At 53.1% G+C, this 15165-nt stretch overlaps 1 protein-coding gene across 7 annotated transcripts in view; it reads right to left on the bottom strand.

Annotated features, from left to right (window-relative positions):
* The window catches only part of rfx2 (regulatory factor X, 2 (influences HLA class II expression)), a 262480-nt gene that overhangs the window by 87568 nt on the left and 159747 nt on the right, over positions 1-15165 (bottom strand). For 4 of the 7 annotated variants that reach the window (XM_072482882.1, XM_072482884.1, XM_072482885.1 and 1 more), the window contains one exon: positions 2713-2799. The exons of 2 other annotated variants lie outside the window; for them this stretch is intronic. In XM_072482882.1, coding sequence (XP_072338983.1) covers positions 2713-2799 — 87 coding nt within the window. The remainder of the gene's footprint in view (positions 1-2712; positions 2800-15165) is intronic. One more of the 7 variants, XM_072482883.1, reaches the window with a different exon arrangement.

Raw genomic sequence — 15165 nt, 5'->3', positions numbered from 1 at the left:
CCAATGGCCTTGTTTCCTTTCTGTTGGCCAATTCCTAATTTCTGTATCTGTGTATTTATTATCGATGTTATTCACTTTGTTTATAAAAGGGTTTTTTTGCACATGACTCTACTTAAAGGCCTTGAGGATTTTAAGTTTATTTGGCTGTGAAGGATGCCAGGTCTGAGGTTCGTCAAGAAAAAGCCTAATTGGCTGTCCTTTATTAGATTGTTTTCATACCTGCTCTGATATTTATTAGATATCTCAATACTGAAGTCAGTTTTTTGGGCTTCTAGGTATCAGATATACCTCCTCTGCCTCTCTTGAATCTGGGAGTTCCATCTGCTTGGTTCCAGTCAGAATATCCCTGGTCCTCATTTACTCCCTCAAATCTCCCATTTTGTCTCTGTCGCTGAGGTGTGCCGTCTGCTCTCGGGAATGTATCCATTTTCAGACCATTTTGATGCATATTGTCAGTGCCCTCCCTACTTTAAAAAGTAATTTAGAATATTAACTTATCTCATGTTCAACTGCCTCACGACTCTCTTGCAGTTACAGCACCAAGACTTGCTTCTATTGATTTGGTGCTGTGGTTTGCTCCACTTTTCTATTTAGCCTCCTTGAAATATTTGACCTGGTCCTGGACCAGCTTGTGCTTGGTCCAGTTTGCTCCACTGTAGGACCTTTCTGATCCTACGTTCTGTCTTCCTTTTAAAGTTGTTTGGGACAGTAGCACAAAAACTGTGTCCAGAACTGCTTCCTAGATCAGATTTTTAGTCCAGGTGCTGGAGTGAGTCCCAAGAAGTGCCAGGGTTGGAAGTTAATGGCAATAGCTAGGAAACCAAAACCATATCATTGGTTTCAACATCAAACTGAAGATAAAAGATGAAAGGTAATTAACTGGAAAGAGCAAAGAGATAACGAATGGGGAACTAGTCCAGATAAATCTTCGGGGAAGAGAGTGGGAAAGTTTCTAACAGGAGATGGATGGACACAGGTTCCAACACGATTCCATTCCAACAAGAAAGCAAACACTGAACAACCAACACTTAAAACAAAACCAATAACACATCTCAAAGAGATACAGAAGAAAATCAAGGGCAGTGCAGAAAACAGAAGGAGAAAGACTAAGGGTAAATGGAGACTGGCAGTGACCAAAGGATTTCATAAGCACAAAATAACACTTCAAAGGATGGACCGAATGCAATGCAACAGAGAAATAAGCTTGAGTCATAATATGGAATAAAATGTAATACTCACTTTGAGATTGACTCAAGCTAATTAAGAACAGCCATCACAAATTCTAACAGGCAACTCCTGTCTGACAAATTTATGTTTATTCAGAAAAAAACTGATGGAGGAAATTCAATGAATGTTGTAGATGAGATTTTCAAAAGGTATTTGATATGGTGGTGTGTAGGAAGCATGTTGATAAAAGTAAGGCATGTGATTGATTAATTCAAAGCAGCAATGATCGCAACACAGCTTTGTGTAACCGTAGGATGAACCTTGCCCATTGCTCCCCACCTCCCCATGTTGTTTTCTGTCCTCAAGGAGTATCCTATCCTTTCTCAGAGTTTCCCCAAATCCGGACAGTGTAACTTTCAGTGTGGAATTTGTAGAATCCTTTTGAGGTACACTCTATCATAGGGTTTTCCACAGTCCACTTGAGCTGTCACTTCCTCTAAAGCAGGTGATATGGTCTGTCAAAAGATCTATTTGAAAAGCAAGAAGATTAAATGGGTATCATGGAAAGGGCAGGGGAGTTAGTAAAGTGTGTGGGGGGAGGGGGGGGAGGGGGGGGGGGAACGCATTGTCTCCACAGGCATCAGCACATGGGGAAAGGGCAGGGGAATGGAGTCTAAAGAGGGAAGAAGGAGATCGAAACAGGGAGTATAAGGCCGGAGCTGTCTCCACAGGCACATGGACCGAATGAGAACACAGATGCGTGCTGTTTGAGGGAGTATATGATTCCAGAGCTGCAAGGTTACATCCATCCAGAAAGGCTATTAAGATGGAGTGTATTTTCCCTTGAAAAGGGGTGATCTAATAGCGATCCATAAAATTATGAAAGTTTTAACAGGGTAGACAGAGAAAGTGTTTCCTCTTGTAGGGAAGGGCAAACTAGATTTGACAGAAATGTTCAAAACCATGAAGGGGCGGGACCGAGTAAATAGGGAGAAACATCCCCCCTGGTAAAAGGATCACCAACAAGAGGACACAGATTTAAAGTAATCTGCAAAAGAAGCAAGTATGATGTGAGAAGAAGCGTTTTCATACAATTAGTGGCCCGGGTCTGGAATGCACTGTCTGGATGTGTGGTGGAGGGAGGTTCAATCAAGAGAGCATGACATTATTACTTGAATGGAAAGACTGTGCAGGAGTATGGTGAAAACGCAAGGGAATGGCATTAAGTCATGATGCACGTTTGGAGAGCTGGTGTAGACACGATGGGCCAAATGGCCTCCTTTTGCTCCATAACAATTTTGTAATTCGGTGATAGAGGCCATCAATATAAGATAGTCACCAAGAAATTAAATAGGGATTCAGAGAAACTTCTTTACCCAGAGAGTGGCGAGAATGTGGATCTCATTCAAATTAAGGAGAAGCGAGACAAGCACATAAGAGAGTAGGGAATAGTGGGTTGTCTTGATTTACTTAGATGAGGAAGGATGGGAACAGCATAAAGTGAAGGATAAACGTCAGCATGGACTAGTTCTGTGCTGTACATACTATGCAATCATTTTGAAGGTCTCCAATTTTCCTCGATTGATTTATTCCTGAGTAGCACACCTCTAGTTCACTAAACTCAACCACCTGCTGATTATAATCAAAAAAAGTTGGTTAGCAGATTGACTCAAATACATTCCCGCTAACACCAAGGTTCCATGATCCGATGTGGACGGTCAGTAACATTGTAAAAGTGCCCTTAGCAATTGAAACCACAACTAACACAGACCTAAACCCAGGTTAGGTGCTGTGCTATGCACTCAGTCACCCATGCTTCTGTTTCTCTTCTGTGTAAGGGCTTCTAAAGGCAAGTACAGAATCATTAACAGCGAGCTGATTTACTGCAAGTGCACAGGCATCAAGTCAGAAGCACTGAGTAACATATAATGTGCCCACACAACTGAACACCCATCTGGCCTCCAACAATTCTAACAGAGTCTGTGGCAACAATCAGTCCGCAGGTGTCTGGGTACATCAGTACCCGGGCAGCTGGGTTCAATCAGTATCCGGGCAGCTGGATTCAATCAGTACCCGGGCAGCGGGGTTCAATCAGTACCCAGGCAGCGGGGTTCAATCAGTACCCGGGCAGCTGGGTTCAATCATTACCCGGGCAGCTGGGTTCAATCAGTACCCGGGCAGCTGGTTTCAATCAGTACCCGGGCAGCTGGGTTCAATGAGTACCCAGGCAGCTGGGTTCAAAGAGTACCCGGGCAGCTGGGTTCAATCAGTACCCAGGTAGCTGGGTTCAATCAGTACCCAGGCAGCTGGGTTCAATCAGTACCAGGGCAGCTGGGTACGATGAGTACCTGGGCGATGGTTTCAATCAGTACCCGGACAGCTGGGTTCAATCAGTACCCGGGCAATGGGTTCAATCAGTACCTGGGCGGTGGGTTCAATCAGTACACGGGCAGCTGGGTTCAATCAGTATCCGGGCAGCTGGGATCAATCAGTACCCAGGCAGCTGGGTTCAATCGGTATCTGGGCAGTGGGTTCAATCAGTACCAGGGCAGTGGGTTCAATCAGTACCCGGGCGGTGGGTTCAATCAGTACCCGGGCAGCTGGGTTCAATCAGTACCTGGGCAGTGGGTTCACCCAGTACCAGGGTGGTGGGTTCAATCAGTACCCGGGCAGCTGGGTTCAATCAGTACCCGTGCGGTGGGTTCAATCATTACCTGGGCGGTGGGTTCAATCAGTACCTGAGAAGCTGGGTCCAATCAGTACCCAGGCAGTGGGTTCAATCAGTACCTAGGCAGCTGGGGTCAATCAGTACACGGGCAGCTGGGTTCAATCAGTACCTGGGCAGTGGCTTCTATCATTACCTGGGCGGTGGGTTCAATCAGTGCCTGGGCAGTGAGTTCAATCAGTACCCGGGCAGCTGGGTTCAATCAGTACCTGGGCGGTGGGTTCAATCAGTACCCAGGCAGCTAGGTTCAATCAGTACCTGGGTGGTCGGTTCAATCAGTACCCGGGCAGCTGGGTTCAATCAGTACCCGGGCAGCTGGGTTCAATCAGTACTCGGGTAGCTGGGTTCAATCACTACGCGGGCAGCTTGGGTCAATCAGTACCTGGGCAGTGGATTCAATCAGTACCCGGGCGGTGGATTCAATCAGAACACAGGCAGCTGGGTTCAATCAGTACCTGGGCAGCTGGGTTCAATCAGTACCCAGGCAGCTGGGTTCAATCAGTACCTGGGCGGTGGGTTCAATCAGTAACCGGGCGGTGGATTCAATCAGTACCTGTGAGGTGGGTTCAATCAGTACCCGGGCAGCTTGGTTCAATCAGTACCTGGGCAGTGGGTTCAATCAGTACCTGTGAGGTGGGTTCAATCAGTACCCAGGCAGCTGGGTTCAATCAGTACCCGGGCGGTGGATTCAATCAGTACCCGGGCAGCTGGGTTCAATCAGTACCTGTGAGGTGGGTTCAATCAGTACCCGGGCAGCTGGGTTCAATCAGTACCCAGGCAGCTGGGTTCAATCAGTACCTGGGCGGTGGGTTCAATCAGTACCCGGGCGGTGGATTCAATCAGTACCCAGGCAGCTGGGTTCAATCAGTACCCGGGTAGCTGGGTTCAATCAGTACCCGGGCAGTGGGTTCAATCAGTACCCGGGCAGCTGGGTTCTATCAGTACCTGGGCAGCTGGGTTCAATCAGTACCTGGGCAGTGGGTTCAATCAGTACCTGGGCGGTGGGTTCAATCAGTACCCGGGCGGTGGATTCAATCAGTACCCAGGCAGCTGGGTTCAATCAGTACCCGGGTAGCTGGGCTCAATCAATATCTGGGCGGTGGGTTCAATCAGTATCCGGGCATCTGGGTTCAATCAGTATCCGGGCAGCTGGATTCAATCAGTACCCGGGCAGCGGGGTTCAATCAGTACCCAGGCAGCGGGGTTCAATCAGTACCCGGGCAGCTGGGTTCAATCATTACCCGGGCAGCTGGGTTCAATCAGTACCCGGGCAGCTGGTTTCAATCAGTACCCGGGCAGCTGGGTTCAATGAGTAACCAGGCAGCTGGGTTCAATGAGTACCCGGGCAGCTGGGTTCAATCAGTACCCAGGTAGCTGGGTTCAATCAGTACCCAGGCAGCTGGGTTCAATCAGTACCAGGGCAGCTGGGTACGATGAGTACCTGGGCGATGGTTTCAATCAGTACCCGGACAGCTGGGTTCAATCAGTACCCGGGCAATGGGTTCAATCAGTACCTGGGCGGTGGGTTCAATCAGTACACGGGCAGCTGGGTTCAATCAGTATCCGGGCAGCTGGGATCAATCAGTACCCAGGCAGCTGGGTTCAATCGGTATCTGGGCAGTGGGTTCAATCAGTACCAGGGCAGTGGGTTCAATCAGTACCCGGGCGGTGGGTTCAATCAGTACCCGGGCAGCTGGGTTCAATCAGTACCTGGGCAGTGGGTTCACCCAGTACCAGGGTGGTGGGTTCAATCAGTACCCGGGCAGCTGGGTTCAATCAGTACCCGTGCGGTGGGTTCAATCAGTACCTGGGCGGTGGGTTCAATCAGTACCTGAGAAGCTGGGTCCAATCAGTACCCAGGCAGTGGGTTCAATCAGTACCTAGGCAGCTGGGGTCAATCAGTACACGGGCAGCTGGGTTCAATCAGTACCTGGGCAGTGGCTTCTATCATTACCTGGGCGGTGGGTTCAATCAGTGCCTGGGCAGTGAGTTCAATCAGTACCCGGGCAGCTGGGTTCAATCAGTACCTGGGCGGTGGGTTCAATCAGTACCCAGGCAGCTAGGTTCAATCAGTACCTGGGTGGTCGGTTCAATCAGTACCCGGGCAGCTGGGTTCAATCAGTACCCGGGCAGCTGGGTTCAATCAGTACTCGGGTAGCTGGGTTCAATCACTACGCGGGCAGCTTGGGTCAATCAGTACCTGGGCAGTGGATTCAATCAGTACCCGGGCGGTGGATTCAATCAGAACACAGGCAGCTGGGTTCAATCAGTACCTGGGCAGCTGGGTTCAATCAGTACCCAGGCAGCTGGGTTCAATCAGTACCTGGGCGGTGGGTTCAATCAGTAACCGGGCGGTGGATTCAATCAGTACCCGGGCAGCTGGGTTCAATCAGTACCTGTGAGGTGGGTTCAATCAGTACCCGGGCAGCTGGGTTCAATCAGTACCTGGGCAGTGGGTTCAATCAGTACCTGTGAGGTGGGTTCAATCAGTACCCAGGCAGCTGGGTTCAATCAGTACCCGGGCGGTGGATTCAATCAGTACCCGGGCAGCTGGGTTCAATCAGTACCTGTGAGGTGGGTTCAATCAGTACCCGGGCAGCTGGGTTCAATCAGTACCCAGGCAGCTGGGTTCAATCAGTACCTGGGCGGTGGGTTCAATCAGTACCCGGGCGGTGGATTCAATCAGTACCCAGGCAGCTGGGTTCAATCAGTACCCGGGTAGCTGGGTTCAATCAGTACCCGGGCAGTGGGTTCAATCAGTACCCGGGCAGCTGGGTTCTATCAGTACCTGGGCAGCTGGGTTCAATCAGTACCTGGGCAGTGGGTTCAATCAGTACCTGGGCGGTGGGTTCAATCAGTACCCGGGCGGTGGATTCAATCAGTACCCAGGCAGCTGGGTTCAATCAGTACCCGGGTAGCTGGGTTCAATCAGTACCCGGGCAGTGGGTTCAATCAGTACCCGGGCAGCTGGGTTCAATCAGTACCCAGGCAGCTGGGTCCAATCAGTACCTGGGCGGTGGGTTCAATCAGTACCCGGGCGGTGGATTCAATCAGTACCCAGGCAGCTGGGTTCAATCAGTACCTGGGCGGTGGGTTCAATCAGTACCCGGGCAGCTGGGTTCAATCAGTACACGGGCAGTGGGTTCAATCAGTACCCGGGCAGCTGGGTTCAATCAGTACCCAGGCAGGTGGGTTTAATCAGTACCTGGGCGGTGGGTTCAATCAGTACCCTGGCGGTGGGTTCAATCAGTACCCAGGCAGTTGGGTTCAATCAGTACCCAGGCAGTGGGTTCAATCAGTACCCAGACAGTGGGTTCAATCAGTACCTGGGCGGTGGGTTCAATCAATACCTGGGCAGTGGGTTCAATCAGTACCCAGGCAGTGGGTTCAATCAGTACCTGGGCGGTGGGTACAATCAGTACCTGGGCAGTGGGTTCAATCAGTACCCAGGCAGTGGGTTCAATCAGTACCCGGGTAGTGGGTTCAATCAGTACCTGGGCGGTGGGTTCAATCAGTGCCTGGGCAGTGGGTTCAATCAGTACCTGGGCAGTGGGTTCAATCAGTACCTGGGCGGTGGGTTCAATCAGTACCTGGGCGGTGGGTTCAATCAGTACCTGGGCAGTGGGTTCAATCAGTACCCAGGCAGTGGGTTCAATCAGTACCTGGGCGGTGGGTTCAATCAGTACCTGGGCAGTGGGTTCAATCAGTACCCAGGCAGTGGGTTCAATCAGTACCTGGGCGGTGGGTTCAATCAGTACCCAGGCAGTGGGTTCAATCAGTACCTGGGCAGTGGGTTCAATCAGTACCTGGGCGGTGAGTACAATCAGTACCCAGGCAGTGGGTTCAATCAGTACCCAGGCAGTGGGTTCAATCTGTACCTGGGCGGTGGGTTCAATCAGTACCTGGGCAGTGGGTTCAATCAGTACCTGGGCAGTGGGTGCAATCAGTACCTGGGCGGTGGGTTCAATCAGTACCTGGGCAGTGGGTTCAATCAGTACCTGGGCAGTGGGTTCAATCAGTACCTGGGCAGTGGGTTCAATCAGTACCTGGGCGGTGGTTTCAATCAGTGCCTGGGCAGTGGGTTCAATCAGTACCCCGGCAGTGAGTTCAATCAGTACCTGGGCGGTGGGTTCAATCAGTACCCAGGCAGCTGGGTTCAATCAGTACCCCGGCAGTGGGTTCAATCAGTACCCAGGCAGCTGGGTTCAATCAGTACCCGGGCAGCTGGGTTCAATCAGTACCCGGGCAGTGGGTTCAATCAGTATCTGGGCGGTGGGTTCAATCAGTAGCTGTGCGGTGGGTTCAGTCAGTACCTGGGCGGTGGGTTCAAACAGTACCTGGGCGGTGGGTTCAATCAGTACCCCGGCAGTGAGTTCAATCAGTACCTGGGCGGTGGGTTCAATCAGTACCCGGGCAGCTGGGTTCAATCAGTACCTGGGCGGTGGGTTCAATCAGTACCTGGGCGGTGGGTTCAATCAGTACCCGCGCAGCTGGGTTCAATCAGTACCCAGGCAGTGGGTTCAATCAGTACCCGGGAAGCAGGGTTCAATCAGTACCCGGGCAGCTGGGTTCAATCAGTACCAGGGCAGCTGGGTTCAATCAGTACCCGGGCAGCTGGGTTCAATCAGTTCCCCGGCAGCTGGGTTCAATCAGTACCCGGGCAGCTGGGTTCAATCGGTACCCTGGCAGCTGGGTTCAATCAGTACACGGGCAGCTGGATTCAACCAGTACCCGGGCAGCTGGGTTCAATCATTATCAGGGCAGCTGGGATCAATCAGTACCTGGGCGGTGGTTTCAATCAGTACCTGGGCAGTGGGTTCAATCAGTAATTTGGCGGTGGGTTCAATCAGTACCTGGGCAGCTGGGTTGAATCAGTACCTGGGCAGCTGGGTTCAATCAGTACCTGGGCAGCTGGGCTCAATCAGTATCTGGGCGGTGGGTTCAATCAGTATCCGGGCATCTGGGTTCAATCAGTACCTGGGCGGTGGGTTCAATCAGTACCCAGGCAGCTGGGTTCAATCAGTACCCGGGCAGCTGGGTTCTATCAGTACCTGGGCGGTGGGTTCAATCAGTACCTGGGCAGCTGGGTTCAATCAGTATCTGGGCAGCTGGGTTCAATCAGTTCCCAGGCAGCTGGGTTCAATCAGGACCTGGGCAGTTGGGTTCAATCAGTACCTGGGCGGTGTGTTCAATCAGTATCCGGGCAGCTGGGTTCATTCGGTTCCCAGGCAGCTGGTTTCAATCAGTACCTAGGCGGTCGGTTCAATCAGTACCCGGGCAGCTGGGTTCAATCAGTACCTGGGCGGTGGGTTCAATCAGTACCCAGGCAGCTGGGTTCAATCAGTACCTGGGTGGTGGGTTCAATCAATATCCGGGCAGCTGGGTTCAATCAATACCTCGGCAGCTGGGTTCAATCAGTACCTGGGCAGCTGGGTTCAATCAGTACATGGGCGGTGGGTTCAATCAGTACCCGGGCGGTGGTTTCAATCAGTATCTGGGCAGTGGGTTCAATCAGTACCCGGGCGGTGGTTTCAATCAGTACTTGGGTGGTGGGTTCAATCAGTACCTTGGCAGCTGGGTTCAATCAGTACCTGGGCAGCTGGGCTCAATCAGTATCTGGGCGGTGGGTTCAATCAGTATCCGGGCATCTGGGTTCAATCAGTACCTAGGCGGTGGGTTCAATCAGTACCCACGCAGCTGGGTTCAATCAGTACCTGGGCAGCTGGGTTCAATCAGTACCTGGGCGGTGGGTTCAATCAGTACCTGGGCAGCTGCGTTCAATCAGGATCTGGGCGGTGGGTTCAATCAGTATCCGGGAAGCTGGGTTCAATCAGTACATAGGCGGTCGGTTCAATCAGTACCCGGGCAGCTGGTTTCAATCAGTACCTGGGCGGTGGGTTCAATCAGTACCCAGGCAGCTGGGTTCAATCAGTACCTGGGCGGTGGGTTCAATCAATATTCGGCAAGCTGGGTTCAATCAGATCCCAGGCAGCTGGGTTCAATCAGTACCTAGCGCGGTCGGTTCAATCAGTACCAGGGCAGTGGGTTCAATCAATATTCGGCAAGCTGGGTTCAATCAGATCCCAGGCAGCTGGGTTCAATCAGTACCTGGGCGGTGGGTTCAATCAGTACCAGGGCAGTGGGTTCAATCAGTACCTGGGCAGTGGGTTCAATCAGTGCCTGGGTGGTGGTTTCAATCAGTACCTGGGCGGTGGGTTCAATCAGTACCAGGGCAGTGGGTTCAATCAGTACCTGGGTGGTGGGTTCAATCAGTACCCAGGCAGCAGGGTTCAATCAGTACCTGGGTGGTGGGTTCAATCAGTATCCGGGCAGCTGGGTTCAATCAGTACCTGGGCGGTGGGTTCAATCAATATCCGGGCAGCTGGGTTCAATCAGATCCCAGGCAGCTGGGTTCAATCAGTACCTATCGTGGTCGGTTCAATCAGTATCCGTGCAGCTGGGTTCAATCAGTACCCAGGCAGCTGGGTTCAATCAGTACCTGGCAGTGGGTTCAATCAGTACGCGGGCAGTGGTTTCAATCAGTACTTGGGCGGTGGGTTCTATCAGTACCCAGGCAGTGGGTTCAATCAGTACCCAGGCAGTGGGTTCAATCAGTATCCGGGCGGTGGGTTCAATCAGTACCTGGGCAGCTGGCTTCAATCAGTACCTGGGCAGTGGGATCAATCAGTACCAGGGCGGTGGGTTCAATCAATACCCAAGCGGTGGGTTCAATCAGTACCCGGGCAGTTGGGTTCAATCAGTACCCGGGCAGTGGGTTCAATCAGTACCTGGGCAGCTGGGTTCAATCAGTACCCAGGCAGTGAGTTCAATCAGTACCCAGGCAGTGGGTTCAATCAATACCCGGGCAGCTGGGTTCAATCAGTACCCGGGCAGCTGGGTTCAATCAGTACCTGGGCAGCTGGGTTCAATCAGTAATCGGGCAGTGGGTTCAATCAGTACCAGGGCAGTGGGTTCAATCAATACCCAGGCAGTGGGTTCAATCAGTACCCAGGCAGTGGGTTCAATCAGTACCCGGGCAGTGGGTTCAATCAGTACCCAGGCAGTGGGTTCAATCATGTACCTCGGCGGTGGGTTCAATCAGTACCTGGGCGGTGGGTTCAATCAGTACCTGGGCGGTGGGTTCAATCAGTACCTGGGCGGGGGGTTCAATCAGTACCCGGGCAGCTGGATTCAATCAGTACCCAGGCAGTGGGTTCAATCAGTACCCAGGCAGTGGGTTCAATCAGTACCCGGGCAGCAGGGTTCAATCAGTACCCAGGCAGTGGGTTCAATCAGTACCTGGGCAGCTGGGTTCAATCAGTACCTGGGCAGCTGGCTTCAATCATTACCCGGGCAGCTGGGTTCAATCAGTACCTGGGTGGTGGGTTCAATCAGTACCCGGGCAGCTGGGTTGAATCAGTACCTGGGCAGCTGGGTTCAATCAGTACCTGGCCAGCTGGGCTCAATCAATATCTGGGCGGTGGGTTCAATCAGTATCCGGGCATCTGGGTTCAATCAGTACCTGGGCGGTGGGTCAATCAGTACCCAGGCAGCTGGGTTCAATCAGTACCTGGGCAGCTGGGCTCAATCAGTATCTGGGCGGTGGGTTCAATCAGTATCCGGGCATCTGGGTTCAATCAGTACCTGGGCGGTGGGTTCAATCAGTACACGGGCAGCTGGGTTCAATCAGTACCCGGGTAGCTGGGTTGAATCAGTACCTGGGCAGCTGGGTTCAATCAGTACCTGGGCAGCTGGGCTCAATCAGTATCTGGGCGGTGGGTTCAATCAGTATCCGGGCATCTGGGTTCAATCAGTACCTGGGCGGTGGGTTCAAGCAGTACCTGGGCAGCTGGGTTCAATCAGTACCTGGGCGGTGGGTTCAATCAGTACCTGGGCAGCTGCGTTCAATCAGTATCCGGGCAGCTGGGTTCAATCAGTTCATAGGCGGTCGGTTCAATCAGTACCCGGGCAGCTGGTTTCAATCAGTACCTGGGCGGTGGGTTCAATCAGTACCCAGGCAGCTGGGTTCAATCAGTACCTGGGCGGTGGGTTCAATCAATATCCAGCCAGCTGGGTTCAATCAGATCCCAGGCAGCTGGGTTCAATCAGTACCTAGCGCGGTCGGTTCAATCAGTATCCTGGGCGGTGGGTTCAATCAGTACCTAGCGCGGTCGGTTCAATCAGTATCCTGGGCGGTGGGTTCAATCAGTACCAGGGCAGTGGGTTCAATCAGTACGAGGGCAGTGGGTTCAATCATTACCCTGGCAGTGGGTTCAATCAGTACCTGGGCAGCTGGGTTCAATCAGTACCCAGGCAGTGGGTTCAATCAGTACCTGGGCAGTGGGTTCAATCAGTACCCGGGCAGTGGATTCAATCAGTACCCAGGCAGTGGGTTCAATCAGTACCTGGGCGGTGGTTTCAATCAGTACCTGGGCGGTGGGTTCAATCAGTGCCTGGGTGGTGGGTTCAATCAGTACCTGGGCAGTGGGTTCAATCAGTACCTGGGCGGTGGATTCAATCAGTACCTGGGCGGTGGGTTCAATCAGTACCTGGGCGGTGGGTTCAATCAGTACCCGGGCAGCTGGGTTCAATCAGTACCCAGGCAGTGGGTTCAATTAGTACCCGGGCAGCAGGGTTCAATCAGTACCCAGGCAGTGGGTTCAATCAGTACCTGGGCAGCTGGGTTCAATCAGTACCTGGGCAGCTGGGTTCAATCAGTACCCAGGCAGTGGGTTCAATCAGTACCCGGGCAGCAGGGTTCAATCAGTCCCTGGGCAGCTGGGTTCTATCAGTACCAGGGCAGCTGGGTTCAATCCGTACCCGGGCAGCTGGGTTCAATCAGTACCCCGGCAGCTGGGTTCAATCAGTACCCGGGCAGCTGGGTTCAATCAGTACCCGGGCAGCTGGGTTCAATCGGTACCCGGGCTGCTGGGTCCAATCAGTACCCGGGCAGCCGGATTTAACTAGTACCCGGGCAGCTGGGTTCAATCATTACCCGGGCAGCTGGGTTCAATCAGTACCTGGGCAGTGGGTTCAATCAGTACCCGGACAGCTGGTTTCAATCAGTACCTGGGCAGTGGGTTCAATCAGTACCTGGGCAGCTGGGTTCAATCAGTACCCGGGCAGCTGGGTTCAATCAGTACCTGGGCAGTGGGTTCAATCAGTAATTGGGCAGTGGGTTCAATCAGTACCCGGGTAGCTGGGTTGAATCAGTACCTGGGCAGCTGGGTTCAATCAGTACCTGGGCAGCTGGGTTCAATCAGTACCTGGGCGGTGGGTTCAATCAGTACCCAGGCAGCAGGGTTCAATCAGTACCTGGGCGGTGGGTTCAATCAGTACCTGGGCAGCTGGGTTCAATCAGATCCCAGGCAGCTAGGTTCAATCAGTACCTATCGCGGTCGGTTCAATCAGTATCCGTGCAGCTGGGTTCAATCAGTACCCAGGCAGCTGGGTTCAACGAATACCTGGCAGTGGGTTCAATCAGTACGCGGGCAGTGATTTCAATCAGTACTTGGGCGGTGGGTTCAATCAGTACCAGGGCAGTGGGTTCAATCAGTACCCAGGGAGTGGGTTCAATCAGTACCTGGGCAGTGGGATCAATCAGTACCAGGGCGGTGGGTTCAATCAATACCCAAGCGGTGGGTTCAATCAGTACCCGGGCAGTTGGGTTCAATCAGTACCCGGGCAGTGGGTTCAATCAGTACCTGGGCAGCTGGGTTCAATCAGTACCCGGACAGTGGGTTCAATCAGTACCTGGGCAGCTGGGTTCAATCAGTACCCAGGCAGTGGGTTCAATCAGTACCCGGGCAGCTGGGTTCAATCAGTACCCGGGCAGCTGGGTTCAATCAGTACCTGGGCAGCTGGGTTCAATCAGTACTCGGGCAGTGGGTTCAATCAGTACCAGGGCAGTGGGTTCAATCAATACCCAAGCGGTGGGTTCAATCAGTACCCGGGCAGTTGGGTTCAATCAGTACCCGGGCAGTGGGTTCAATCAGTACCTGGGCAGCTGCGTTCAGTCAATACCCAGGCAGTGGGTTCAATCAGTACCCGGGCAGTGGGTTCAATCAGTATCCAGGCAGTGGGTTCAATCATGTACCTCGGCGGTGGGTTCAATCAGTACCTGGGCAGTGGGTTCAATCAGTACCTGGGCGGTGGGTTCAATCAGTACCTGGGCGGTGGGTTCAATCAGTACCCGGGCAGCTGGATTCAATCAGTACCCAGGCAGTGGGTTCAATCAGTACCCAGGCAGTGGATTCAATCAGTACCCGGGCAGCAGGGTTCAATCAGTACCCAGGCAGTGGGTTCAATCAGTACCTGGGCAGCTGAGTTCAATCAGTACCTGGGCAGCTGGGTTCAATCAGTACCCAGGCAGTGGGTTCAATCAGTACCCGGGCAGCAGGTTTCAATCAGTACCAGGGCAGCTGGTTTCAATCAGTACCCGGGCAGCTGGGTTCAATCAGTACCCCGGCAGCTGAGTTCAATCAGCACCCGGGCAGCTGGGTTCAATCGGTACCCGGGCTGCTGGGTTCATCAGTACCCGGGCAGCCGGATTTAACCAGTACCCGGGTAGCTGGGTTCAATCATTACCCGGGCAGCTGGGTTCAATCAGTACCTGGGCGGTGGGTTCAATCAGTACCTGGACAGTGGTTCAATCAGTACCCGGGCAGCTGGGTTCAATCAGTACCTGGGCAGTGGGTTCGATCAGTACCCGGGCAGCGGGGTTCAATCATTACCCGGGCAGCTGGGTTCGATCAGTACCTGGGCGGTGGCTGCAATCAGTACCTGGGCGGTGGCTGCAATCAGTACCTGGGCGGTGGGTTCAATCAGTACCTGGGCAGCTGTGTTCAATCAGTACCTGGGCAGCTGGGTTCAATCAGTACCTGGGCAGTGGGTTCGATCAGTACCCGGGCAGCTGGGTTCAATCATTACCCGGGCAGCTGGGTTCAATCAGTACCTGGGCAGTGGGTTCAATCAGTACCTGGGCGGTGGGTTCAATCAGTACCTGGGCGGTGGGTTCAATCAGTAATTGGGCAGTGGGTTCAATCAGTACCCGGGTAGCTGTGTTGAATCAGTACCTGGGCAGCTGGGTTCAATCAGTACCTGGGCAGCTGGGTTCAATCAGTACCTGGGCAGTGGGTTCAATCAGTACCTGGGCAGCTGGGTTCAATCAGTACCCGGGCAGCTGGGTTCAATCAGTACCTGGGCAGTGGGTTCAATCAGTAATTGGGCAGTGGGTTCAATCAGTACCCAGGTAGCTGGGTTTAATCAGTACC

Source organism: Scyliorhinus torazame, chromosome 18 (assembly GCF_047496885.1).
Source record: "Scyliorhinus torazame isolate Kashiwa2021f chromosome 18, sScyTor2.1, whole genome shotgun sequence".
In the NCBI taxonomy this organism is placed as follows: Eukaryota; Metazoa; Chordata; class Chondrichthyes; order Carcharhiniformes; family Scyliorhinidae; genus Scyliorhinus; species Scyliorhinus torazame.
Note: the sequence above shows the minus strand (reverse complement) of the source record. Positions and strands in the feature narration are given on the sequence as shown.